We start from the raw sequence: 27,724 nt of genomic DNA on the forward strand, positions 1-27,724 counted from the left end.
ATTTTTGAGTTTTAGTCAAAATTCATATGCTGAAAATGAGTCCTCAGGGTGTTGAGAGGATCCCTTGTGAATGTGATTGGTGCCCTCATAAAGAACCTCAGAGAGGTGGCTCGTTCCTTCCATTATGTGAGGCTACAGCTAGAAAGTGCCACTATGAGACAGGAGTCTCGCCAGACACCAAACCCACTGGTGTTTAATCTTGGTCTTCCTCTAGAAGCCTCTAGAAATATGAGAAATGCCTGTCACTGTTTACAAGCTTTCCGGTTCACGGTGTTTTGTTGGGCTTCAATGTTGTTAAAGAGCCTGAGTGGAGATGAAGCCTAGAAAAGGACTGAGACAAGAGAGTTGGAGGTGGGCGGCTTATTTTGGGTTCTTTTGTTATAGCAACAGTAACGGAGTCTGGGTTGTGGTGGTATTGTGTTCCCCAAAATATTGTGCACCCTAATAAACATATGGGGGGTCAGAGACAGAACAGCCACTAGATACAAAGGCTAGAAAATGGTGGTACTCACGCATTTAATCCTAGCATTCCTGAGGCAGAAATTCATCTGGATCTCTGTGAGTTCAAGGCCACATTGGAAATGGCCAGGCATGGTGACACATGCCTTTAATCCCAGAAAGTGAGCCTTTAATCCCAGGGAGTGGTGGTGGTAGAAAGCAGAAAGGTATATAAGGCGTGAAGACCAGGCACTAGAAGCATTTGGCTGGTTAAGCTTTTAGGTTTTGAGTAGCACAGTTCAGCTGAGAGCCATTCAGATATGAGGACACAGAGGCTTCCAGTCTGAGGAAACAAGACCAGCTGAGAAGTTGGCCAGGTGAGGTTAGCTGTGGCTTGTTCTGTCTCTCTGATCTTCCAGTGTTCACCCCAGTAACTGGCCTCAGGTTTGATTTTATTAATAAGAACTTTTAAGACTCCTGCTACACTGGGTCAATTCAGTATATTGGAAGAAGACAGTTTACGTCAGTGTGCCTCACCTTGAGAAAAGCAGAGGCAAAGGCCATGCTGTAGACCCCGGGACAGCCAGGAAGGGCCTACTACAGAATGAAAGGCTCCGGTGCTCTCCAGTTCTCTGCCACTCCTCTCAAGAGTCAAGTTCTTGGGCTGGAGAGATGGCTTAGTGGTTAAGAGCACTGACTGCTCTTCCAGAGCAACCCTGGTTCAATTCCCAGCACCCACATGGCAGCTCACAACTGTCTGTAACTCCAGTTTCTGAGACCCAACACCCATGGCAAAACACCAATGTACGTGAAATTAAAATAAATAAATTTAAATTTTTTTAAAAAAAAAAGAGTCAAGTTCTCCCAGGGCAGATCTGAAGGACAGAAATTGGTTTGCCTGCCCACGTCACTGTGTCCAGACAACAATTTTAGCCTCACAGTTTCTCAATAAAACAGCTTCCAAGAGGGAAGGGTCCCCCCCCCAAGGAAAGTCATAAAAAAGCTGGGTGACATTCCCAAAGAATTTAGAAGGCATTCTAGACAAAAACTAATTCATCAGGAACTTGAAGTACAGCTCTATGGTGGAAGACTTACTTGCCTAGCATGCATGTCACTCTGACTCCCATCCCCAGCATCACAAGACATCAAATGTCTACTGCAGATTCTAAAGAAACATCTATAGGGTCATCAGGTTCAAGCTAGAGGTTCCAGGGGTCTTACTGAGGAAGTGATCTCTTTCTGTCAGCAATTTGTCAAGGGGACAGGCCGCCTGGAAGTTTGGGAGAGGAGAAGTAGAGAAAGAAGCTTCTAGATGGCACCTTGAATGAGGTCACAGATCACAAAAGCTATCCCTCAAGCTTTGTTCTCTGACTCATCTGTAGCTTTTGAAGAGACAGCAATCACATGAACCATACAAGCCACCAAACATGGTGAGAAAGCAGGACATAGCGACTAGCAATCCCAAGTCATCAAAACTACAGACATGCCCATTCATCCAAGGATGAAGACTGACCAGAAAGTGTTCCCTTTTGGGGGGAGAATGAAGGTGTCTGCTGGCTGTACTTGAGATTCTGGGTGTGCAGGACAACATGCCAGGGAAACCCAACTGTAGGGTTTACAAACAGGCCCGGAGGAAGGAGGTGCCCCAGATGAGCCAGAACCACGTCTCCCCAGAAGATCTATCCGTTGGGATAGCATGGCAATTTCCTTCCTGATTTGGCAAGCTTTGCCCAAAATGTGCAAATTCAACGTGTAATTCTCACAAGAAGAACATTTTAATGTAGATTGCAATGTCTTAAGAAATCCACAATGCTTCAAAGAAAGTAGGCATCGCAAAGGCTCTAAGATAAAGGTTGCACGAGAGCTGGGCATCTCAGTGAACCAGGGCATCTCCATTTGCCTCCTGGGCGATGCATGCCCTGAAGCACAGTTCAGGAGTCTGTGTGCGGGTCGGAGACTCCAGCTTACCAGTTTCTGAAAAATGTCCTTTTTGTTTTCATGGAGACTTCCTTTGCTGCATTTGAATGAAAACTTTTTGGTGCAGTAAGAATGTCTGATACTAAATATAGATAAAACTATGATATGTAATGTGTCAAATATTCAAAACATCACTGCCAAAATCAAGAGATGTCTGTTTTTTCAGAACGCCGGTCATTTACAAACGTGTCATTCCCATGTGAAGCAAGCTGATGAATTTCAATGAGAACCAAGCAAATGTGGGGTGGGGAGATGGCTCTGTTGGTGAGAAAGCGTGCCTGCTGTGTAAGCAGGAGGAGTCAAGTTCAAGTCTCCAGAACCCATGTAAAAATCCAGGCATACTCACACATGTCTGTAACTCCAGTGTCATTGGTCAGGGTGGGCAGAGATAGGAAGATCACTCGGCTTTGCTGGCTGCCAGCCTAGCTCCAAATTCAGTGAGAAAGCCTGTCTCAAGGGAATAAAGTGGAGTGTGATTGAGCAGGGCTCCAAACATCCTCCTCTGGTCTCCACATGTGGGTGCGTGAACCTGTACACGTGTGTTCATATCTCTCTCTCTCTCTCTCTCTCTCTCTCTCTCTCTCTCTCTCTCTCTCTCTCTCTCTCACACACACACACACACACACACACATTTAAAGGAAGAAGAACTGAATGTATGTTAAGAATAAGTGAAGGAAAGGCTGTACCAACTCCTTAAAATGAAACCTCCCACCATGGAACAGCAACTTCCTCCCCTGATGATGGCTTCTGTCTTATCTGTGTGCCATCTCTATGATTGTTTCCTGAATATTGATTGACTCAGTTATCTTAATTTTTACTTTGCCTCATCAAAAGCAACATTATCACTATTGTCCAAATATTTCCCATGTGTATTACCATAAAGAGCTCACTAATAAACTGTAACTTGACCTCCACATACTGATAAATCTTCTTGTCTCTATTCATGTCTGCAGGGTGAGGTTCCGGGACCCCTAGGTATAGCAACCAGCAGATGTGTGACTGGGAAAATGACTCAGTGGTTAAGAAGACCAAGGCTCAATTCCTGCCACCCCCATGGCAGCTCACAACCATCTGTAACTCAAGTTCCAGAGGATCCAACACCCTCTTCTAGTCTCTGAGGACACCAGGTATGCATGTGGTGCACTTACGTGCATGTAGGTAAAAACACTCATTAACATAAAATAAAAATAAATCTTAAAAATATCTGCAGGTGTTTAATAAAATGGCATAGTATTTGCATATAACCATATGCTTTAAATCATTCTCAGATTACGTATCATGCCTAATGCCATGTCAATGCTGTGTAAGTAGTTATTATAGTGTTTAGGGAAAGACAAGAAAAAAACTTTACTTATTAAATACAGATGCAACGTTTTCCCCCAACACTTTCAATCCCCAGCTGGTTGAATTTACAGATTGGAAGGCTGAATATTCCCATTTGTGGCCAGTGAAGTGGGACTGTGGTCAATGGCTCAGGCCTACCACATTCTATCCCTGCAGGTGGGTGGAAGCCACCTTACCCCCAAACACATGGCTGCCACGTCATGAAACAAGGGAAAGGACCCATGTAGACGTAGTCAGTATTCTCATGCTGCAGGTGAGTTTCCGTGTTCTGTTTAGCCCGTTACTTCCTGCGATAGTCTCTGTGCCATATACCAACCCAAGGAGGAAGCCCTTCCTCGGAGTCCCCAGAGAAAACACCGCTGGCGCGGAGTGGGGTCAGCCTGTAACAGGAGACTGCTGCCACACTGCGCATCTCAGCCCGTGTTTGGTCACTCATGTCAGCCATCCCGTTTCTAAAGTTTCTGGGCTAGCCTTGTGCATCCTGTCTCTTACATTTCTGGGCTAGCCTTGAGACTGGAATTTTCTCACAAGCAGTACTTTAGTCATGAGCCCTAGGCTACCAGCTTGTAGCTAGGGTTCTGATGTCTAGCTCTGTTTTCTGAGATTGAGAAAACAAGCGATTGCTGTCTGTTTGGATTTCCCCTTTTGTCAAGTGCTTCTTAAGGCTTTTCACTCTCTTTAATGTGAAGTTTCTTGCCTTTAATTTCTGTGTAGGAATTCTTAAAATATTTTGGAGATAGTTTTTCCTCAGTATCCAGTGTAGATTCCAGGATCCCACAACCTCCTGCAAATATCCAACTCCACACATGCACAAGTCCCCATGGGAAATGGCTCATTTGCATACAATCTACACACTTCCTCCCACATACTTGAAATCATCTCTAGACTATTTATACCACCAAACACAGATAGACGCTACACAGCAGTTGTCATGCTGTGTTCTACAAGGCTGGCATAAGACATCTATATCTGTTCAGTACCGACACCATTTTTTAAAAACTCCATTTGATCTACAGTTGGTCACAAACACAGAAGCAGACCCCATGGACACAGAGGGTCAGCTGCACTGCTTTCTGCTTAATATTTTTATCTGTTTGGGGGCCTGGCAGTGATTTCATTACCGGTAGTTGGGTAACTATAGACACCCCCTTCCCGTCTGTGAGTAGATGCTTCACTTTCTAGGTGTCTTGCGTGCATAAAGGCTTATCACCCTGGCATAGCTCTTAGAGCATGTGGACAATTTGTACAGAACCCATTTTCCTATCTAATCACTTCTCAGCCTTTTGGCCAAGATAAACTAAAGTTGTATAGACATTTTCCTGTATGACGTTCAGTAAGTTCGTTGTCGTCGCCCAACAACTCCACCCAAAAATCAGTGACTGAAAACAAAAATTCTTCTCACTTATGAGCTTAGGTCAGCATATGCAGGTTTAGCTCACCTAAGACCGGCTGGGTTCTGGGGCTAGGGGATGGCTGTGTTTGACTGGAGGAGTGTCACTGGGGATCTGTGCTCCCACACAAACACATACACACATACACACACAACAGACATATATATATATATATATAATATAATATATTTTATATATATATATATATATATATATATATATATATATATATATATATAGAGAGAGAGAGAGAGAGAGAGAGAGAGAGAGAGAGGAGTGCTCTCCTGGCTCAGCAGGCCAACCAAGACCTTGAATCTTTCATAAGCACGGGATTAGTTCTATATAGATTTCCTGCAGAAGTACACAATGACTAGGACACACAGGCATTGTTTAGAATGCAGAAGAACTTAGACACTAATTCTTTTGGTCTTGGTCTTTGAAGCTCATTGAAACTTACAGACAAGAAGAAAATCATGCTAAAACTATTCTGCATTTTTAGTCCATATTGCTTTTAGATTTATTTAATGAGAGAGAGGACGTGTGGAGGTCAGAGGACAACTCGTGGGCGTCATTTCTCTCTTCCCACCATGTGGTCCTGGGGAATCAAACTGGGGTCGTCAGGTGTGGCAGCAAGTGTCTACTTACAGAGCCGTCTCGCTGGCATGTATTCTGTCAACTTTAAAGGAGTCTTTTTAATTCACAAGGTTCCAATGGGAATCACCTATAAGGCAGGATAACTATTTAGAGTCAGTACTCAGACCTGAGTAAATTCTGTTCCTCCCCTCTCTGCCCCCTGCAAAAGTGAAAGTAAAGCAGGCCAGTTGTTTCCAAGCTGAGCCCACCAGGTCGTTCTGCTTCTGTGTGCCCTCTTCTCCTGAGTCTCTGCCCCGTCTCTTGGGCCACCTGTCCCCACAAGCTTAGAAGCAATCCTTTCTCTCAGCAGCAAATACCAGAAGCTTTAAAAAAAAAAAAAAGTGGTAAAAGGAAGCTGTTATTGCCTGAATGCCGCTGGCAAAAGATTGCAAGAGACGAGGCCAGCAACCGGTGACCATGGTGACGCTGTGTAATCAGCAAACCCAGGCCCTTGCCTTCCTTCCTTCTCTGGGCATCCATAAAATGGTTGGTCTAGAAACCCCAAGCTCACAGACTGTTTTCCAGCAACATAGCAACCAGATCCACACACGGCAAACCCGGCAGTCAAAAACTACCCATGCCCTGATTATCAAAACCAGAGTTATGACAGCAGGCACACCAGGCTTCCTTCCTTAGCAGGAGGGCACGTTGGCCATCCGAGCTACCGTCTCCATTAAATCCACAACGCCATGTGAAATACATCAACACTTCACACACACACACACACACACACACACACACACACACACACACACACACTGCTGAGCCACCACAAAAGGAAGAAAATCTACAAAGGACAAAATAAAGTGGCAGCAAGAACCCTGGGAAGCAGGCGGTGTCAAAGCCACCCCCTGCCCTGAGTTTCTGTTGACAGTTCCATGGCTTGGGGTTTGTGACATCAAGCCTAAAACCCTACTAAAATAGCCTGTTAGGATGCCTCACCCAAATCTGCCCCATCCTGGGAGCTACATTCTCAAGGTAAGAAATAAACCCCACTGTGCAAAACAGAGCAAGGAAACACCTGCATTTGGATTTGATTGTGGGTGTGAAGGAATCTTCCCTGAGCACTCAACCACAAGGCAGCCCTCCAGGGACTCTGCTGTCTGAGTTGACATGGCAGATCTGCCTTGAGATGATCTGCAGAAAGATCAGTAAATCCTCTTGAGGGGAACAAAATTCCAGCTGAGAACTCAAGACTGACTATCCCACAACTTACTAGGAAAATGAGCAACTTTACCTTATTTTCAAATTGTTTTTTTTTTTTTAATCACACAATAGGGCCAGTGCAGGTACCAAGCCTGACGATCTAACCACAGGACGCACATGGTGGAGGGGGAGCACTCACTCTTGCAAGCTGGGCTCTGCCCCACAGGTGCGTAGTGGTGTGCCCACACAGGTACAAACACACTACACAGACAGACAGACAGACAGAGGTAACAAAAATTAAAAATAATGATCAGCCACACAGTATAGGCTACAAGGCCATAGAACAATAGGCAGAAAACTCCACAGGTCACAAAAGCAGATCACCAAGGACTCCGGGGTTACATTTGGGAAACTGAGGCAATACCACCAGTCCACCTTTGCCTGTTTCCTCCGGTTTCTATGTATGAACCAGCAGTGCCCATTCTCAGCTCCTGTCTTGTTCTTCATTGGCCAGATTTCTGATTTTCTTCTTTTTCCCAAGCTCTATAAGCACCTCTTTCCCTTGCACATTAAGAAGGAAACAAACAAACAAACAAACTCCTGCCATCTTGCTCCACCACTCTCCCAGCTGAAGTTCTTGCAAGCACAATCATTGGGACTTCCTGCAGTCCATTGTGCCCTCCCCAACCCTTCTAAAAAGGCCCTAACCCAGGCTGTAGAGGCACCAGGTCACCAAACCCAGTGAACTGTTACTTACTGGCTATTCCTGAGGCATTATACAGTGTGAGTCCCCTCCTTCCAGAAAGTCTCCTGACTCGATCTCAGGGGTACTGCTTCCTTCTGAGTTTTCTCTTACGTCTTTGGTCATTTCTTCCCAGGCTCTGTAAGTGTTTATTATAGATGGTATGGATGTCACCATCTTGGTTTCTTTCCCCGTCACCAGGATAAAATGCCCTGACGAACACAACTGAAGGGTTTATTTGGGCTCTCAGTTTGGGGGTGCAGTCATCATGACTTAGAAGTAATGGCAGCAAGAGCTTGAGGCAGCTTATCTCGTCACACCCACAGTCAGGAAACAGAGTGATGATGAACTCAGTTCATTTTCTCCAATTTGTACAGTCCAGGACCCGTTCATAGGGAATGGTCCTGCCCAGGGCTAAGTAGGTTTTCTTCCATCAGTTAACCTGGGAAAGACAATCCTTCAAAGGCATGCCCAGAACCCAGAACACCCCTCCCATTAATTGTCTCCTGCATGATCCCAGATCATATCAAGTTGATGTAACAGGGATCATCACATCCCCCAAGATTCACTTGGAAAGGCTTGTTCCCCTGCTTGGTGCTATTAGGAGGTGGAGTTTATTGAGGGGTCTTCAGGTCTTCCTGGAAAGAGATAATGGCACCTCCAATGTCTTCCTTTCTATCTTTTCCTTGAGTGAAGCAGGAGATTTTGCTCCGCCATAGGCCTTCATCAAGACATGCTTCACCATAGGCCCAAAGCCCTGGGACCAATTGTTCAAGGAACATCAACACTGTTAGACAAAATAAACTTGTTTTTATTAGCTGGTTCCCTCGGGCATCTGGTGTGGTGATGGAAAGCTGACTGGAAGTGCCTCTTCTGCCCACTCAGGACGCTGTTCTTAAGTCCCTGACCTCAGCACTTGGCTCGGTCTCCACAGGCACAGCCTCCATTCTCCCGGATAAAACAGCCATCTGTCTGGGGGAATGCATATCTGGGGACTGAGGAAAACTTTCCAGAGGGAACTGCAGCATTAACAGTTCTGAGAGGCCTGACGCTAGATCCTCCATTCCCAGCTGTATCTCTCTCTATAGTTGATTGACACTGTGTCTTCGAGGAAGGGATCTTCTTTAAGGAGCTATCACCTGCTGTCCTGAACCTGACTGTGGTACATTTCCCAAGGGTATAAAACTCCCTGGACTACCAACTTGCAAAATGCTGTAGCTGTTGAGAGAGAAATAACTACAACATGAATAATAAATATTCCTGTAAGTTAAAAGGGTGACAGTCCTATGTTTTCAATAACATTGAATAATGACCAGCCAATTGAATTGATCATTAAAAATAATTTCTGTTGGTCAAGGTAGTACACACCTTTTATCCCAGCACTTGGGACGCAGAGGCGAGCATATGTGAGTTTGAGACCAGTTTGGTCTACATAGTGAGTACCAGGCCAGTCAGGACCATGTAGAGACACTCTGTCTCAAACAATAGAAAAAGGAAGAGGAGGAGGAGGAAAAAGAGGAGGAGGAAGAGGAAGAAATATAAAATAAAATAAAAGTTTTAAATAATAGATAAATCTGTGGTGAGACATTTAATTCAGAAAGAGTTTAAGGAAGCCCAGAGTGTTGCACACCTATAATTCTAGTACTCTGTGAGAGCAGGAGGTCACAAGTTCGTGGCCGACCTGAGCCACATAACAAGACCTTGTCTAAAAAAACAACAATAAAAACACTATGAAAATAATCAAGAAAATTTACTCTGAATACTGTGTTATGTGGCTAGCAATAAATAACTTCTCTTCATAAATGCATCAACTAATAAAACACTAACCCACCAATTCCATCAAAGAATGAATTTTTATAATTCCAATAATTGACAAATGGGATAAAAAGCAACTAAAAGCTTCTACACAGCAAAGAAAATGGTCACCAGAGTGAGGAGGGAGCCTGCACAGTAGGAAAATGTTTATTTCTGAATGCCAGACCTGGCATTTATAGCTAGAATTTTCACTACCTGGGGGGCCAGCCTCCAGCAGCGCAGGGCTCCAAGGGAATCCACAGAGTCAGCGCTCACTGTGACTTTTTTTTTTTCATCTGGGGGAGTGAAGGGAAAGACTCACACACTCTCTTGATGGTTTCCTTCAGACCTTTTCTTTATTCTTCTTTTGCATTCTCTATTCTTTATTTTCCTGGTGATTTCCTTCTCTCATTCTTGATGTTTTCCTTCTAACTCTATTTAACTCTATCTTTGTTCTTTCCCTTACAACTTATATACCCCAACAAAATCTTTCAGGCAATATAAAAATTACAATGTGGTTACATTCTGTTTTTCAAGGGAGTGATTACAATGAATACAAATAAAAAAAAAACAGCATGTTTTCCATATCCCTTACATGATTAAACATTTTACATATTACAGGTGAAAAACAAGTTATCCCAAGAACCAGTGTACATTCATACCCAAGCAACTTGTTATAGATTAACAATGTGTAAGCAAGAAAGATATTCTTTTACTGGCAGGCTGCATTTTGTGGTTACAAAGAAAAGAACAATCACATTATTGCTTATCTTGAAAGGTAATTTTATGAGGAATCTTAAAGGAATCATAAGTATAAACTTTTATACATGAAAAAGAATCAGTCAGCTCTACTTTAAATCTCTAGAGTACATACCCACTCATCAATAGTTTTTATATCAGGAGGTTGAAGGCAAAAGTGAGTACAAGGAATTAATCATCATCTTTGATCACCAACCAATCCTAGCAAGGAAAGTATGTCAGTTAGTAATAATTGGGCTGCTTTGTATTTGATCCCTGGCCTTATTCATCCCGAGTTCCTCATTCAACTATGTGTCTTTCTAAAACTTTAGATTATCTTTTTGGGGTTTTCACCTCAAAGCTATTTGACAAAAACATCTTAGTCTAACTTTAAGTTATTTTCAAAGCTTTGTTTCAGCTGTGATGCACTTCGAAACCTGTGAACACATCTCTCAACATTAAGGTTAGAAGAATTTAAACTAGCTGGGCTACTGGGACTCAGTTGTTTTTCTTAATCATTAATCTAAGCTACAGTCTATATTGCTCTTCAATAGAAACTCGTGTGTTCTAGCTGTGTGACACTTCCTTGTTTTATTTTTTTATTATCAAAACTCTATTTAAACTAACATTATTATTATCAATTAGACAGTACAGCTTAGGGGAAAAATTATCTTTATGATAATCCACAGGTAAAGTGCCCAATAGAAAGGGATGTTTCCATGAGATAAACACACTAAATTACAGGCAGCAGGGATCTCCCCACACCCATTCACACCACACCAGAGACCAGAGAAAGTTGGCAATAGTAAACATGTGAAGGCACAGCAGAAGCAAAGGACATTCTGGAGTCTGTGGTCTCGGGGCCTTGCCTATCGGGCATCAGGGAGTTGCCTCTGGTGGGCTGACAACTGAACTTCAGTAGCATCTGCTGCTCCTCTGACATGGCCATCAGCATAGAGTACTAGAGTACACAAAGAACTGCAAAAACTAAACAAAAAATCCAAGTCATTTAGTTAGTTAGTGAGCCAATGAACTGAATAGATAGTTAAAAAACAAACAAACAAACAAGAAACCAAATGGACAATAAATAATGGAAGGTGTTCAATATCCTTAGCCAACAAGGAAATACAAATTAAAGCTGTTTTAAGATTCCATCTCAACCCTAATCAGAGTGACTATCACCAAGGAAACACATGGCCACAAATGCCGGTGAGGATGTGTGTTGGGGAAGGGACCACTTTTGCAAGGCTGTTGGGAATGTGAACCAGACAGGTCAACATACTACAAAGACATTTGCACATTTATGTTTATTACTGCATTGTTCCCAACAGCCAAGAAATGGAAGCAGCCTAGATGTCCTTAACACATGAACGGATAAAGAAAATGTGCCTCATACGCACGTGAATCATTTGAATTTTTACAGCCATGGAGAAAAATGAAATCATGACATTTGCAGAAAAATAGATGCATCTGGAAAAACATTGTGTTAAGCAAAGTAAGCCAGATTCAGAAAGACAAATCCCATGCTCCCCTCATACGTGGAGTTTGGATTTAAGAGTATATGTATGCATATATGCAAGTATATATTTGTGTGTATATGTGTGTGTAGGTCATGAAAGTAGAAAAGGACTCATAAGAGGAGAGCAGAGAATCTAGGGGAGTGGGGAATAGGTAATGGAGCACATTAATAAGAAAGTAGAAGAAGAAAGAACCATCTGGAAGGGGGAGGGACACAGGAAGAGGACAGTGGAGGAGGGGAGAATGAGAACCAAGTAGAGTGACATATGATGTCTGAAGACATCATGTTGAAACCCACTACTAAACCAACAAAAGTGAATCTGTGTCATATCAAAATAGAGCAATTGCCAGTACCAGCTTACCTTGATGCTTAATGATTGTTCGTTTAAAACTACATGCTATTTTAGTCAACTGCACACTAAAAATAATTTGAAGAATAACTCAATCGCTGCAAAGCCAATTAACACTCGGAGTCTTACAGGTCTCAAGAGAAAAGTCATTCATTTTGACCATCATATAGCCGTTCTTGTCCAGACAAGTATAAAAAGACACTCAAGAAAAATCTTTGAAGCATAAAATGCATTATTTTAGACTTACCTGAAAATATGTGTTCAAGAAGAAAGGGGAAGCTGTAAAGTTCCACCCTGTTCAAGAAGAGCTTGTTAGTGTGTTTTCAAAAGGATGACAGTGGGTGGCAGGTCACCCTGGCACGCAGTTTCTAGTGCAAGTTTTGAAACGAGCATGGTAACAATTTTCTTTAAAATGTTTAATATTTAAGATACACCAAAAATGACATCCTTTAAAAATATCCAAACTTACAAGAAATAATTTTAGGTATCAATTTAAATGTGTGAGGCTAAGTACTGTACAATGTCAATTGTGTGAAAATCTAGAACAGACGGCAAAAGCAAGCCAGAACAAGGCTGCCTCCCAGAGATGTGGGGGCACAGATGTCCTGGGAAGGAGCACACGGAAATTCTGTGACGGTGGTGATGCTCTGTGCCCTGTGCCCTAAAATGGTTTGGATATTTGCTGAGTGCTATCAAATGGCGCACCTAAAGTCTACCATCTAGAGGTTAATTTTATTAGGGAAAAAAAAAACATAAGCAAATGTTTGGGCTCTACTGTCTCTATGCTAGAGATTGGGGTGAAACACTTGGAATGCTGAATGAGTAAGAGATTGCCCAGGGGACAGCTGTGCAGATAGTAATGAAACCAAAACAGGATGTTTACTGGGGCACCTAGGTGGTGATGATATGGTGCTTGCCGCCCAATATTTTGACTTTGCTGTACATCTGAAAAATACTCACAATAAAATATTGCGGGGAATGGGCAAGAGGAAATATTTTTCCATAGTTATTTTTAGCGCATGTCTGAGACAAGTTAAAAATGATGATTGGGGAACTTTCACCTTAACCTTTCAGCACAAACCTCCCTCCAGTATCCCAATCATATTTCCCACCAGATCCAAAATTCAGCAGATTCAAAACTGAATTTATTGTCTCCCCTCTATCAAGTGGAACCATTTCAGCTCTCAGTAACAGGCACAGAGTTCAACACAAGCATGATTTTTTTCTTATGTAACAAGAGAGATGGAAGTAGGGATATGGTGTTGCTGGTCCCACAGTTTAGGAGGGTCTTAGCAGGCAGGTCTACAGTTTTCTTGGCCACCCCTCATAGTCCCAGTATGTTAGAGCTTCAGGCACCATGTCTGGGTTCAAGAGAGAAATGACAGCACTGATGACTGGTTTAAAGGCTAATGTTGTTGTGACATTTAATGTATCCTTTACTTGGATATAATGATGCATCTTAAATGTGTCATTAGCTAAGATGCTCTCAGCCACAATGACATGTGATACACACACATACTAAAAACCAGAGTAGAGCTGGAGAAATGGCTAGTGGTTAAGAGTGCTTGCTGCATGCCCTTCCACAGGACCTTCCTAGAACCCATGTCAGGTGACTCACAACCACCTGTAACTCCAGTTTTAGGGGATATGACACTTTTTTCTGGCCTCTGAAAATACCTGCACACACACACAGAGAGAGAGAAAGAGAGAGAGAGAGAGAGAGAGAGAGAGAGAGAGAGAGAGAGAGATCTAAAAAAATAAAACTAGACTTAAAAGTGGCCTTAGAATTGACTGCCTTGATGATGGAGTAATGCAGTCTACAATCTAGATATTTTTCTCAACATTCTGCTTTGCTGTCCTCACTGTTGGATGTGTCCTCATTCTGGAACCAAGAAGGATACAGCAACTTCAAGTGAAAGATCCATATGCAGCAATGGTAAGAAGACACCAACCAGCTCTCAGGAGCTACCACCCCATCCCATTAGCTGTAACACCTGCCAGTTTATTTTCTGAGCTACAAGGGAAGTGGGGTTGCCTTATGGAGGGGAGTGGTGACTCCCCTTATCTAAGCTAGTCCTGCCAAGCAGCCTAAAACCTAACTATGTTACGATTAATTTCAATCAAAAAATTTGATGAGATCTAGAATCACCTTGGAGACAAACCTCTAGGCATGCATGTGCAGGAGTAGCTAGATTAGGTTAGTTAAGGTGAGAAGACCTGCCCACTGTGGGTGGCACCATTCCCTGGGTCGAGATCCTGGGGTAAGTCCAAGCATTCGTAACTGTCTGCTTCTTGGCTGTGAATACAATGTAGCCCACTTGCCTCAAATTCCTGCTGCTGTGACTTCCACCACGATGGGCTGTACACTCGAACTGTGACTTAAAACGAGCCCTTTCTCTTCTTCCTTTGCTTTTATCAGGCTATTTTATCACAGCAACAGGAAAAGTTACTAGATATGGGCTGAGTGTATACTGCAGATCTAAAATGTTACATTAGGCATGCAATGAAACATTTCTAATAAATGCAATAGGCTTACAGGATGGAAGAACAATAGATTTATTATATACCATAATAGGAATTCTGTTCCCAGAGACGACCAAATATATAATCTCTAAATATTAAAGACATAAAAATTCAACAGTAAATTATAACGCAACAGTATAACATCACTGTTCCCTGTTGATTTACTGAATGCCTGCTGGGTACAGAGACTACTCACTAATTTAGTTCCTTTTTCATAGCAAAACAGAGGTGACAGATGTATGATTGAAACCAAGGCTTCTCCTCTGCATACCTAATGACTTCTATCTTTGTCTCTAGTTCACTGTTACTACCAGAATCAGCACTCTCATTTTTCTTCTCATTTTCATAATAAAATTCACTAGATATTCAAAGATGGCGATATAGGCTGAGACAGTAACGTGGTAGAGCCTGAATGAATGGTTGGTGCTATCCTAGCTCCTACCTCGTATACCTCAAGCCCCTCACTGATTTGGGCACTTTACATGTATCAACTCCTTAACCTTCACAACAATTGAAGCAGATACTACAATCTCCATACTGAGATGGGAAAGAGAGGCCCAGGGATAACGGGACAGTGTGGCACATCAGTGAACTACATGCCCGCTGTGATTTGCTCTGATGACCTCCTAACTCCCCTCGCCTTGGCTATCTCTTGGACTCCTCCTGCTCCTAGGCTTGATTGTGCTTCCTCCCCTCTCTCCCCCACCTTCCTCCCCCTCCCCCACCTCCTGCTTTCTCTGCTGGGACTCTTTACAAGTCAGGATCAGTCTCACTCTTCCTAGGAAAGTCTTTCTTAGTCAAGGCAGGGACCAGGCTCTTACCCAGCACCTAGCCCACCCACCTCGCTCAGATGATTTGCTTACAGATCTGTGCCCTCCAGGAAAGATGTGATAGCAAGCCTGGCATTCTTCTGGTGTCTCTGGGGCTTGCTACTATGCCCGGCCTATAATTGGCACTTAGAGTGTTGCTAAATTAATGCACAAGCTCCCTGATTTTACACTTCCCTGTCTCCCCCGTGCTGTCTGACACCACATATTGTAGACACTTAGTCAACTGGAGTGGGTGCCGCTGGATTCTTCACCAGTAGCCTAACTTAATAAAAACAAAGCAAAACAGAACCTATCCCTTCCTCCCCATCTACACATCTCAATGTAGATCCTGAGAATCTGGAGTCCTTTCAAGGCCCCCAGTCTGTCAAACCCAGCAGGATGTGGGAAGTCTGACTCCCCTTCGCTGACCAGGCGGGCTGGGCTGGGCCGAGCGGAGAGTAGTGTCAGGGCTCCGGGCCGCCGCCTGGTGCGCCTTCTCCCAGTTCTTGCCTATTAAGGTAAGAGTCCTCTAGGAACGCAGCGTCGGGAGGGAGGGTCCCCAGCAGCGGCCTCCGGGGCCTGGGAGCTTGGAGGACTCTGATTAACCGCAGCCCTGGACCCTCTGCCTGGCGCCTGGCCACTGGGTCTACCGGCTTCAGGTTCTACTTAGCTTTACCACCTGAAGCCACCTTCCTATGTTTCCATAGCCACCGAAAATAACTTCAGCCATTACCGCGGGCCCCAAAGGAGTCTGGGCACCCGGCGCTGACTAAATGGACCCCGTGTCCCGGGTGGGCGCTGCTCGCGCACAGATGCACAGATGCTCGGATAGCTACCAGAACCCGCGCCCTTCTGCGCGGGGGAAGGTGGTACCACCTCCGAGGGGCTGGAGCTGGTGCGCGGGACCCAGACCTCCACCCTAGGGCTCCCCATCCCAGGCCAGCTGGCCGCTCGCGTCCGGGGTTCCCGCCCGCAAGCCACGCCCACAGGTCACGCCCCTCCCAACCCGCCCCGCCCCTCCCGCCGGCGCCCGCCGCTCCCGGGGCTCGGCGCGGGCCTGGGGAATCGGGAGCCCGCTGCCGGGGTCGCAGTATGGGGCGCTTTCGCGGGGGTCTGCGGTGCATCAAGTATCTGCTGCTCGGCTTCAACCTGCTGTTCTGGGTGAGACCCGAACCGGCGGGCCAGCTAGGGGGCCGGGGTCCCCAGGGAGGTGACCGCAATAGAGTTGGGCCCTGGGGGAAGGCAGGGTGTTCTAGAGGCGCTAAGCAGACAAAGAGGGAGGGGACGCGTGGAGGGGGAAAGGGCAGAGAGAAGCTTGAGCCACCAGGGCCGGTGAGAAGAGAAGACACGGTGCCGTGCTTCCCCGAGAGGAGCCATCATCCTCGGTGGCATCGCCCGGCGGGTGGTGCCAGGTGCGGGGGACCCAGCTGGCCCCCACATTCCGAGGACTGGGGCCCCCGGCGGCCGGCGTTCCCTGCAGCCTGCTGTGCATACACACACCCCCTTCGCGCGCTGCCATCTCGGGGGAGCCCGGCAGCCGGGCCTGGGCGCTGGGAGGGAAAGCCCTACCCTGCGGCTGCCTGGGGTGGCGCCCCATCCCAGGAGTGTGCGGACACACCGCCTGGCTAGGGTGGTTTGCTGGGAAAATACGAACAGGAGCGAAAATTAAGGGAGTGGGGGAGGGTCGTCCTTCTCTTGGGCATTAGGGGAGGGTACTGCTGGGTGGGCAGTGGTGGGTGCTGTTGTATGAGGGGTTGGAGAATGGAGGGGTTTGGGAAGGGCAGCAGCCTCCCCCAGGCTCCCTGCCTACCACCAGTACTTCTGAAATGATCTCATTCAACTTTGCAGGGTGGCGTAGACCTGGCAACATTCCCCAGTTAGAGATGCACCGAGGCAGCCAGAGAAAGGGCCCTGACCCCAGTCTTCTGTGTTAGCAGGGCATGGTTAGGGGTGGGCCATCCCTGGAATGCTCTCTCCCAGGCCCTGGAGAACCGCCAGAGGTCCTTTCTGCAGTCTTTATCCGCCTTCCCTTGAGAGAATTCTAGGCAGTGTAGCTGCTCAGATAGACCCTAAGGGGAGACACGAGTCTTGCTTTGGGAGAAGTGGGAAACAGCAGCGGCAGAGCTGGAGGCCATGGTTGTCCCATCTGCTCTGAGGAGGTTGTCTGGGCAATAAGTAATTAATTATTGAACGGTGGGCTCCACTTGCGTCTACCAACCCATTAGCCTGGGTGACCCCAGCAGCTCTAAGCTCTTCAGAAACCACGTGGTCATGACCAACATTGGTCAGCAAGGGACAGTTTGGAGGAGGTACTGGGGGCATCCCCTGAATTTGAAAAATACACATAGGTTTTGTACACCTGAGCATTTGCGTCTCTCACACTCCAGGAAGAAGTGTTTCTCAGTGCCCTTGTGTTGCATTTTTTTTTTAGAAGTCTGGCTCAATTTCAAAGGCTGTTGATTATAGCTGCCATGCCACACTGACACCCTTCTCCCTCACTGCTCACAAATTCCAAGTTTCATGGGAGCCTGAGAGGGAAGTCTCGGGCTGGGCTTAGCACTCATCTTGTACCAGCTTCCCAGACTTATCAAACATTTGCAGTGAGTGGGTCAGGGACAGTGCTAGGCACCTTACATCTACCTCTGCACCCCTTCCTTACTCCAGCGCTCGCGTGCAAGCGGGTCCTCCCCATTTTAAGACATGAAGACACAGAGACTCAAATAGGTCACACAGCTATCGAGTGGCAGAGACAGAACTCAAAAGCTGCCTACCCCATCTTAACCCCGTGTCAGGGAGATCCCCTTAACCAGCAGTCCCCAGAATGTGGTTCCTGGATCAACAGCATCAGTGCCCCCTGGATTTTTTTTTTCAGAAATGGACACTCTCACCTCAAGCCAGATTTACTGAATCCGACACCCTGGGGAGGGGCGGGGGGGGCAGCAAGCTATTCTAGAAGACCATCCAGGTAATCCTACCCCACAGGCATGTTTCAGAACCACTGTTAAACAATTACTAGATAGATGATGTCTATTAGCTTAAAGCACTGTTCTCAAAGCTACCACTCCAGCTGAGCCAATGAGAACAGTGCATGCTGGACAAGACCAAAGTAAGGCAGAGTGTGACCAAGCAACAAGCTTCACACCCCTGGTCATGAACACAGCGAGGAAGAGAAGCCGCCGACCAGGGAGGCTGAGTGCCTGTTGGAGCTTAGAGATGGCTTTTCCTATATGTGATCTAAATACAGAGTTCAGAGAAGGAACCCCAGTATCAGTGAGAGGCCTAAAAGCCTTCTTCTGGGAGACACTGGAGCTCAACCTCTGAAGAGCTGGGAGGATGGGGGTGGGCAAAGGCAAGCCACCAGCTGAGGAGCAGAGCAGAGAATCGCGAGACCTCTGAGCGGCAAAGCCATGAGGCCCGAGAGCAGAGATCCAAAGCGTGGTGTGCTTAGACAGAGGAGGTGTGCCTGAGCAAGCTAGTCATACTTCCAGGACTAGCTTCTGTACAATCGGAGGGATAGAGTTGTGGCAGAATTCAAAGAAAATGTGTGAAGTGCCTGATCCCACCTTCCTATGGCAGTCATACATAGTAGCGACTTAAAGTTATTTCTTATTTTTATTACTAACTGCCTGGCACACAAGAAGCATTCAATAAATAGTAACTGTCTTCCTCCTGATGCCCTTACACAGCCTGAGTGGCTTACACAGGACTCCTTTGATGGATAACTATACATTATCCTCTTAACTCATACTTGGGTATTTTCCCCCCTAAAGCTTACTACTCCCCGAGAACAGGAAAAAAATTTCCTGTTGTTTTCACAGCCATTCCCCTCAGTACCTAGAATAGTGTCCAGCACATCGGAGGTACTAACTTTCTATAGAGTGAATCAACGAATCTTCGGGTTAGACACCTGGATGTGAACAGCCTTCCTGGTTTTTAGGCATCAACGGGCAACTTTGTCGGAGAGCTGGCCTACCTCTGCCTGTTCATTGTGTAGATGTTGAACTTTCGTAGACTGAGTCCAGGAGAGAGCTGGGAGGACCCAGTGGCTCCCAGTGAGAGGGCAGGCCTTGGATGAGCAGCAGGTGCAGGCGGCCTTCTTGGGAAAGTGAAAGGGACAAACTGAAGCTGATAGCTGGTGACTTGGGGAAGTCACTTGTATGGGATAAATTATTCACATAGCTGACTTCCTGTCACTAAGGGAACCTGATTCCACAGAGACTCTGCTCTGGCTTCTAAAGTTTCTTTCCTGACCAGGAAGCTTTCCCTGGAAGGAAAGCTTTAGCTGTATCTTGAGTATATCCACACACCTATAGATGTCTTTCCTTTTGAGGTATAGGGTCTCCCCCGGCGACAATACTTCCTGTCCTGCCAGAAACTGACCTGAGACAGGCACGGAAGCTGTAGAGTGTGTTTTGTGGTCTACGATTCACAGATCCACTTGGAGCCTCGTCCAGGCAGCTGGCTTAATGTTGTCCTCAGCTGTATTTCTTGATTGCTAAACATTCAGCCAGACCTTTCAGAACCAGCACAATGCTCCCTTGCCCAGGGAACTCAGCTGTACTCACACCGAGTGATGAACGCTTTAAAACCCCAAGTAAAGCCTGGTCCCTGGCTGACTAAACTAACTTCCGATCTGATAGTTGAGTCTGCCCTGCCTTTATCAGGTCTATCTTTAGGGACTACAGTCACAGTGCTTGGTATAGTCCTGACTGTGCTGAAATCACCTTTGTTTTTCCTTCCCCCCTGTTGCATAGCAATATAAATAAAACACTACAACCCACCCAGCCTCATTCAAACATGTTGGTTTGAAGAATAGCCTGGGCACTGTTTATTCCTGCTCAGCGTTTTCCTATCATTGTGCTGCTCTGGGCTGTTCAGGGTTGTATCCAACAGGAAGAAGGCTGTTCCTGGTTGAAAGTCACATGCCATAAATGGCAAGTGGGAAGGTGGAGTCCTTTCTTCCTTATCATGATTGATGCAACTTTGGATTTTCACTTGGTGATGTCTGTAGTCAGAAGTTTCTTGGTCCCACCTGGTCCCGCCCAGGCAGCAGCCGTTTTTATAATAATCACTCAGAGGCTTAACATTAATTACAAACTGTTTGGTCTGTGGCTCAGGCTTCTTGCTAGTTAGCTCTTTCATCTTAAATTAACCCATTTCTATTAATCTATGTGTTGCCATGTGGCTTCGTGGAGTTAGTTACCTGTGTTCCCTTACATCTTGCTCCCCTTGTCTCTCTGCTTGGGTTCCCCACCTGGCTCCATTCTGTCTTGCCATAGGCCATAGCAGCTTCTTTATTAACCAATGGTAGCAACACATATTCACAGCGCACAGAAGGATCATCCCACAGCAGATGTCTACTGGCTGCTCCTGAAAAGACTGTCCCTTTGGCTGGGGCTGGGGTGAAAGCTGTTTGACTCCGACAAAGCTTATAGCTCCTGCTCTCTCCCACACATTTCAAACAGCAACTGCAGAGCAGAGCTTGTTAGAAAGGATGGTGGGGGGTGGGGAAAACTGTTGGAGTCTCCCAGACAGCCTGCTGTCTGTCTGTCTATAACCTGCACTGCTGGTTTCTGTTAAAGTAGGAAGACAGAAGCAGTGGCCAACCTCCCCTACTGTGCACCAGAGGGACCTAGGGATGCTGGGGGAACCAAAGAGTGCACCACATGGTCAGTCTGGAGAGGCTAGAGCTATAGTTCTAGTGTTGTGGTAGACCTTAGGTAGACCTGTTGTGGGTGTACACAGTTTGGCGAGTCAAATCCAGAAAGCTAAAGCCTGAAAGGTGGATTCTGGTAGCACACTGTCAGAGTTTATTCCTGGCTCTCTAGGTCTCACTACCCTGGGGACTGGGCTCAGTTGTTCAGCCTCTTTGAGTTTCCATTGTCTCAGCTGTAAAATGAACGTAGCAAAGTAGTCTGCAAGTCACCTTGTGATCTTTGTGCAGATAATACTAATACTCCCAGCACTCAGGAGGCAGAGGTAGGTGGATCTCTATGAGTTTGAGGCCAGCCTGGTCTACATAGTGAGTTACAGAGCAGTCAGAGCTACATGGTGAGACCCTGTCTCAGAAACAAACAAACAAACAAAGAAAAGCAAGTTAATATATGTAAAAGTCCTGCATGCACATAGCACATGCTCACTAGCCTGAGGTATGTTAGTGATGGTGGGATTCAAATAATAGGGGTACAGGTGGGAAGACAGGGCCCAGAATTCAGGAGCTCCTCGAGGAAAGAGGGAACATGCAGTGTCCTATATCCCACCAGTCAAGGTGGCTGGAGTCTTACAGCTTATGAAGACATCCGTTCACCCAGCAAACATGTGCTAGATGTCTGCCTGACACTCTGCCCTGTGATTCAAAGATTAAAACCCAATGCTACCCCTTTCCCTAGACTCCATGTTGTCTGAGAATAGTTCATCCCCAGTCTGGTCTTTGCACCTTAGAGGCAGGGACTGTTATGAACCTCTTCTAGTCCCTCAGCACCTGAGAGAGTCAACAGGGTCTAAATAAAAGTTCCTGTGCACTTCCCCTAGAGCAGAACTGCTAGGTGTCTGCCATGCTTCTGTGCTCCCAGGTAGAGGCCAGGGGAAGGAGATGGGTCATGCTTTGGTGGTCAGTGCAGCTCCTAGTATAATGTGAGTATCAGTACAGGAGACCTTATTCAGCTATATATTGCGACTTAGTAGTTCTGCATCGATAACAAACCCCCAGGGAAGGGGGACAATGGCGTTGGTGCCCTAAAGACACTTGGAGGGCCTTTGTTTACTCTGTGGTCTCAGAGACTCTTGTTTCTGGGTGGCAGGGTAACCCTTCCACAGGGCTTGCTTTTCGTGGTTCTTGCTTCCAGTTAGCGCTTTATCATTATTATGTTAAGGGTTCTTCTGCAGCAGTACTTGGCAGTCCCAGATTGTCATCGTGCACTGCGTCTCACAGTGTTATTCTAGATCACCCTGCCTGAAGTATCTCCACCCTCCAGCCTTCACACTGGCAGGGCCTGCACTACAGACTTGTTCTCCTTGTTAAAGCAAGTGGTTCTGCCCTGACTGAAGCAAGCTGTGGTTAGGGTCTCTAAGAGACTGAGGAAGGTGGACTTGAGATGGGAACATCCAGCATGCTGAAGCACAGGTTAAACGGAGTTACCCTGGCCTGCCTTACTTGCCATCCCCAACTTCCATTGAGAGAAAGATCAACAGTGCTAATTACCATGCATAGGAGATTTCAGTTTACAGAATGCTTCCACATACACGATCTCATCTGATAATGAATTATTAGCAACCTCTGTCTTCACAGTCTTCATATCTTTAATTTTCACAGTAATTTAATGAGCCCTGTTTTAAAGTATGGAAGCAGAAAGGCGCAGTAAAGAGAATGTCCAAGGTTTTCTCATTTCCCACCTCTTCACATTATCAGTGTATTGGAATGTGGAATACAAGGTATAAGAAAATGAGCTAGAGGACTGAGGAGATGGCTCAGTGGGGAGGAGCAGTTGCTGTGACTCTGTGGACCCAGCTCCAATCTCCAGAACCTACGTAAGAAGCTGAGCGTGGCGCTTGCCCCTGTCACCCAGCACTGTTCGGGGTGGAGACAGGAAGATCCCTGGGGCTTGTTAGCTGCTGCCCTGGCTCCAGATTCAATGAGAGGCCTTGTCTCAGGTGGGGGTGGGGATAAGACAGAAATAAGTAGGCACCAGACATACACACATGGGCATACATACACAAAAAGAAATGGAAGACGATGGGAATCAGGCACGGTGGCTCACACCTGTAACCCCAGCTGCAGAAGGCTGAGGCAGAAGGATTGTCTAGTTCAAGGCCTGTTTGCGCTACAGAACTATCTCAATAAAATTCTCTTGGCTTGGAAAAATAAAGTCTACGATCAGAGTGATCACAGCCAGTGTCAGGTTCAGCCTTGAAGCATTCTAAGGTACAAGCACAAGGAGAGGCCTAAAATACCCCCTCGTGGGGCAGAAACAGGAGCGGGATGAGGAGCACGACTGATCAGCTCAAGGCAGGTGAAAACAAGATGGAAATTGAGAAAAGCTACACAGAGAGGCAAGGCTTGTTTTTTGTTTCTTTAAGAGACCATTTAAAAAAATTAATTTCCGCACAAAGGCTTGAAGGACAATAGCCCTGCCCAAGTATAAGGCCGCCAGCGCTACTGCTTTTGTGAGCACAGCCTCATGTTAACCCCTTCAGCCCTCACCACAGCCCTGTGAAGCAGTTGCTCTTATCCCCAAGTCACACCCAAGGAAACAGAGATAGAGACTTGTCCAGGACCCGGAACTGGCCGGCGGCAGATCTGTCTCTAGCTGAGGCTCCAGCATCCTTGTCCTTAGCCTTCCTGAGTCCCCAGACTAACAGCGAGAGAAGGTGGGAGCTAAGACGAGTGTGTGACTTCCACACCTGCTCATCCAATGTGGTGGCCGTGCTCCTGAGCACATGGGGCTGTTTAGCCTTAAAATTAAATAAACGGTAATATTCTTGTCCTCACTCCCACTTACCGCATTTCAAGTACTCAGTAGCCCTCAGTGCCGAGTGGCTACCATGCAGGACAGTACAGATGTTTATATCACTGGGGCAATTTCTTGTGTATGTGTGTGTGAGAGAGAGTGTGTGCATCTCCATGTGTGTGTTCAGTTGTGAGTGTGTGTGTGTGTGTGTGTGTGTGTGTGTGTGTGTGTGTGTGTAGACAACCTCAGGTATTATTCCTCAGGTGCCATCCATGGTTTTTGTTTGTTTGTTTGTTTGTTTGTTTGTTTGTTTTGTTTTGTTTTGTTCGTTTGTTTTATACAAGGTCTCTCTCTGGCCTAGAGCTCACCAAGTAGGCTAGACTGGTTGGCCATTGAGCTCCAGGGATCACTGTCTCTGCCTCCCAAGCACTGGGATTACCAGGGCGAGCTGCCACAACTGGCCTTCTTTACATGAGTTCTGGGAATCAAACCCAGATCTCTGTCCTTGCCAAACAAGCACTTTAATATAACTAAGCATCTCCCCACCTCTCGTTGGAGAAAATTCTATTAGACAGCTCCAGCCTAAGTATACTTATTCTTTGTCTCATAACTACGTTTTCATCTTTTCTCTTTCTAGGTCTTAACTAAACTAAACTTAAGGAATTGGAGGCATCGCCTCTAAAGGGCACCAGCTTTCTGGTGTGGTTTGAGAAGCTGAGGGAAGTCCAGCTGTCAGCCAAAGCAGGAGAGTACAGTCTGTGAGAACTGAAGGGCAGAGGCAGAAAACTAAGCACCATGGGGGCGGGGGGGGGGGGTGCCTTCTTGAAGATTGAGCTTTCAGTTTGAATGGAACAGTGAATCCATCAGCATGAAAAGGCTGAGTGCCAGGCACTCCCAGCTCTAAGTGTGTGGCTCAACTCAGCAGGCACTCTCCTTACCAACCCCTGCAGACAGGTGAGCTGAGGTTAGAGAAGTTTAGCGTCTTGTCCGGGGTCTGGACAGAGTCTGACCACAGAATCCCTATTTCTACCTCCTCTACATACCCTACTATGTGTGCAGATGGATGTGTCTCTCGTCTATGGGCGACACTATTCAGTCCGAACACTCAAAAGAGGACATTTCTAGAAAAAACAGGTGTTCCTAAAGTGTGCCAAGGTCTGCCCTTTACAGTAGAAGTGAATGGAAAGAGTCAGCTTATAAATGTGAGTGTGTATGCATGTGTGTGTGTGTGTGTGTGTGTTTGTGTGTGTGTGTGTGTGTGTGGTATTGAACAGAAGGGGTAAAGCCCCAGGGGGTAGGGCAAGGGCCGTGGAGCGGGGAAGGGTTGTATCCCAAGCTGCAGGATGCATCCTTCATCCTGAAATGGACTGGTACAGCTCCTTAGTGACCTCAAAGCAGGTTCTAAGAAAATTAATATTAGGGAAAATATCTAGAGAACACCAGCCTAGGTTTTGTGCTGTCTACAATATTCCATTCCAAGGTAACTTCTTGGCAACAAAGTGTCTCAGCTTGTTCCGATCTGAATTCTACACGTAGCATTTACTTTCTGCCACCGTTTCTCACTGTAATCATTAGAAACTGGATAAAGAGCTCTGGTCCGTATCTAAGCATCCCGGTTACTGAGCAATGGCTCAAAGAGCACATGCTGCTCTTGCAGAGGACCCTTGGCTCCCAGTACCCACATTTGAAAAGTCGTGACTGCTTGTGACTCCAGCCTGCCACTCTCTTCTGGTCTCCATGGGCATCTGCACTCATGTGCACAAGGGTGTATATGTGTACCTGAGCACACCCACAAACAGACACACACAATTAAAAATAATAACATAAATCTAGAAGAAAAATGAACCCTAGTTATCCTCCCAAAGTCATCCTCTCAGCCTCCTTGAAGAATGATAGGCGAGCACATAAATGTCATTTAGCGTCTCCTCTCTGCTTATGTAAAGCTCAGTGCAGTCAAGATATGACATCAGTCACTGTGGTTGCCAAGATCAGTGTTTGTGCATGCAGAAGGCAAGACCAGAGGAGGAGACCCAGTGGGTTCTGCAGGGGGGACTCCAGGGACCTTAGCGAAGACAGCTGGGTGAGAAAAGGCAGGCAGTGAGGGGTGACTTGAACTCAAGGCTGTGGCTTGATAGATTTGGGCTTTAGTTCAGGGTCTATGTGGTCTTCATCGATAAAGCCGTCTGCTCCCTGACACTAGCCAGTGGCCCGGAACTCTGCTATGCTGCAGAGGGAAAACTACGAAGCCATCGCCTCCCTCCACGTTCTTGCTCTTCCCGAGTCCACTCTCCCCTGTACTTCTTTCAACCCAAGGCATCGTGTGCATTCCCTGAATAAACACAGCACACCCTACACTGTCCACAGACACCAGTAGGTTGTCAGCGCCCTCTTTCCCGGCCAGCTTCTTTCTCCAGGTTCTTTTCTTTCCCTGAAACTTCTGTTCCCCACAGCACTTGTAAACCGCCTCCCAGCAAGGTCAGGTGAGCCACTCGAGTTCACTTCATAACAACTTCAACAAACACAAAAGGGCGTGTTTGTCACAAATACGCAGCCAAGTGTTCTTTCCAGAGAACAGAACACTTCTGATCCTATCAAAGTCCGAGTGCAGCGTAGACAGTCAACACTGAGTCATCATGAAGTTCGCTCACGGGGCGGCTCGGTGGGTGAAGGGGCTTGCTGCTAAGCCTGCTGACCTGAGTTCCAGCCCTGGCGCTCACATGGTGGAAGATGAGAGCCAACAGATTGTCCTCTCTCCTCCACATGCAGTTCCACACGCAGTGCACACGTGCACCCTCACATGCACACGCATGCACACATAATAGGTAAATAAATAATTTGAAAACATGCTCTCACCTGAAGGAAGCACGAGCTTGCCTGTATGAAGGAAGAGGAGGGCAAATCACAAACACTGGAGTCTCAGGAGCCACCAGGCATTTTCAAACAGCCTTGTCACCATCTCCTGTCACAGCAGTCCTCTCTCCTGGTCCATACCTGGTCCTGATGTCAAGAACAGGGCAACTAGGTCCTTTGGAGGCCGTTTGGTGTGAATGTCGTATGCTATTCAGCCCTTGTATTTTTTTTTTTTTCTGGTAAAAACTCGTGCTTTTGAGACAGTGCTGAATCCTGGCCTTGCTTTCACTGACTAATACGATGAAAGTCTTGGGAGCCCGTTTCCCACTTTGAGCAAATTAGTGTCATCTTCCAAAGCAAATGTGCTTCCGACATCTGCCTGCTGCAGGGATGAGACAGCACTCCCTTCTCAGAGGCATAATGGGGCTTCAATCAGATCAGGCACCATGAGTGCTCTTTAGGACTCCATCTAGGACGCGAATTGCCGCCACCAGCAGGTCTTAGCTTGAAAGCATTTAATGGGGACTCTAAGATAGAAGCCTCATTTTCAGCTTCATATGGCTTCATCCCAAAAAAAGAGAGTAGCAGAAGAGCTGGGTTTGTGTGCACATAGCGTTCACCATGGGGAAGCAAGAACACGGGGCTGCTTTTGTTCTTCTCGCATTGAAGGGCAGCGTGTGGTGTCTGTGTTACTGTAACCGCATCAAGTGGGCAGACCTTGCCCAGGAAGAGGTGTGTGCAGGCTTATTCTCCGTGACCGTGCGTGGCTCTCAGCACACATCCCTGAAGGCTTAGGAAACCTGACAGCCAGTGCTGTGGGGGTGCTTTCTTTTTCTGTGGGCGGGTGTTTTGCTGAGTGCCTTCAACACTGTGTCTGAACTACCGGAGCCGCTGTGTTTCCCAGGTGCAGGTAGATTTGAAAATAGTACTTTAGGAAGGACCCCCTTAGCTGTGAGAGTGGTTGTTTCCGGGGATTCCTGTCAGGCTAACAGGGCCTTGGGTTCAATCCTAACCCCAGAAGAAA

General features: G+C 46.4%; 1 protein-coding gene and 1 long non-coding RNA gene across 2 annotated transcripts in view; one reads left to right on the forward strand and one right to left on the reverse strand.

Annotated features, from left to right (window-relative positions):
* Positions 1-9,524: 9,524 nt before the first annotated feature.
* LOC128105865 (uncharacterized) lies at positions 9,525-27,549 on the reverse strand. The gene is made up of 3 exons (XR_008216522.1): positions 26,704-27,549; positions 12,319-12,365; positions 9,525-11,190 (listed from the first exon to the last, which is right to left on the reverse strand). It is a non-coding gene; the product is annotated as an uncharacterized LOC128105865 (long non-coding RNA).
* Tspan2 (tetraspanin 2) overlaps positions 16,410-27,724 on the forward strand; it is a 43,601-nt gene continuing 32,286 nt past the window's right edge. The window contains exon 1 of the mRNA XM_052731175.1: positions 16,410-16,564. Coding sequence (XP_052587135.1) covers positions 16,496-16,564 — 69 coding nt within the window. The 5' untranslated portion in view covers positions 16,410-16,495. The remainder of the gene's footprint in view (positions 16,565-27,724) is intronic.

This window comes from Peromyscus californicus, unplaced genomic scaffold, assembly GCF_007827085.1.
Source record: "Peromyscus californicus insignis strain IS unplaced genomic scaffold, ASM782708v3 Scaffold_9__1_contigs__length_137607984, whole genome shotgun sequence".
Classification (NCBI taxonomy): domain Eukaryota; kingdom Metazoa; phylum Chordata; class Mammalia; order Rodentia; family Cricetidae; genus Peromyscus; species Peromyscus californicus.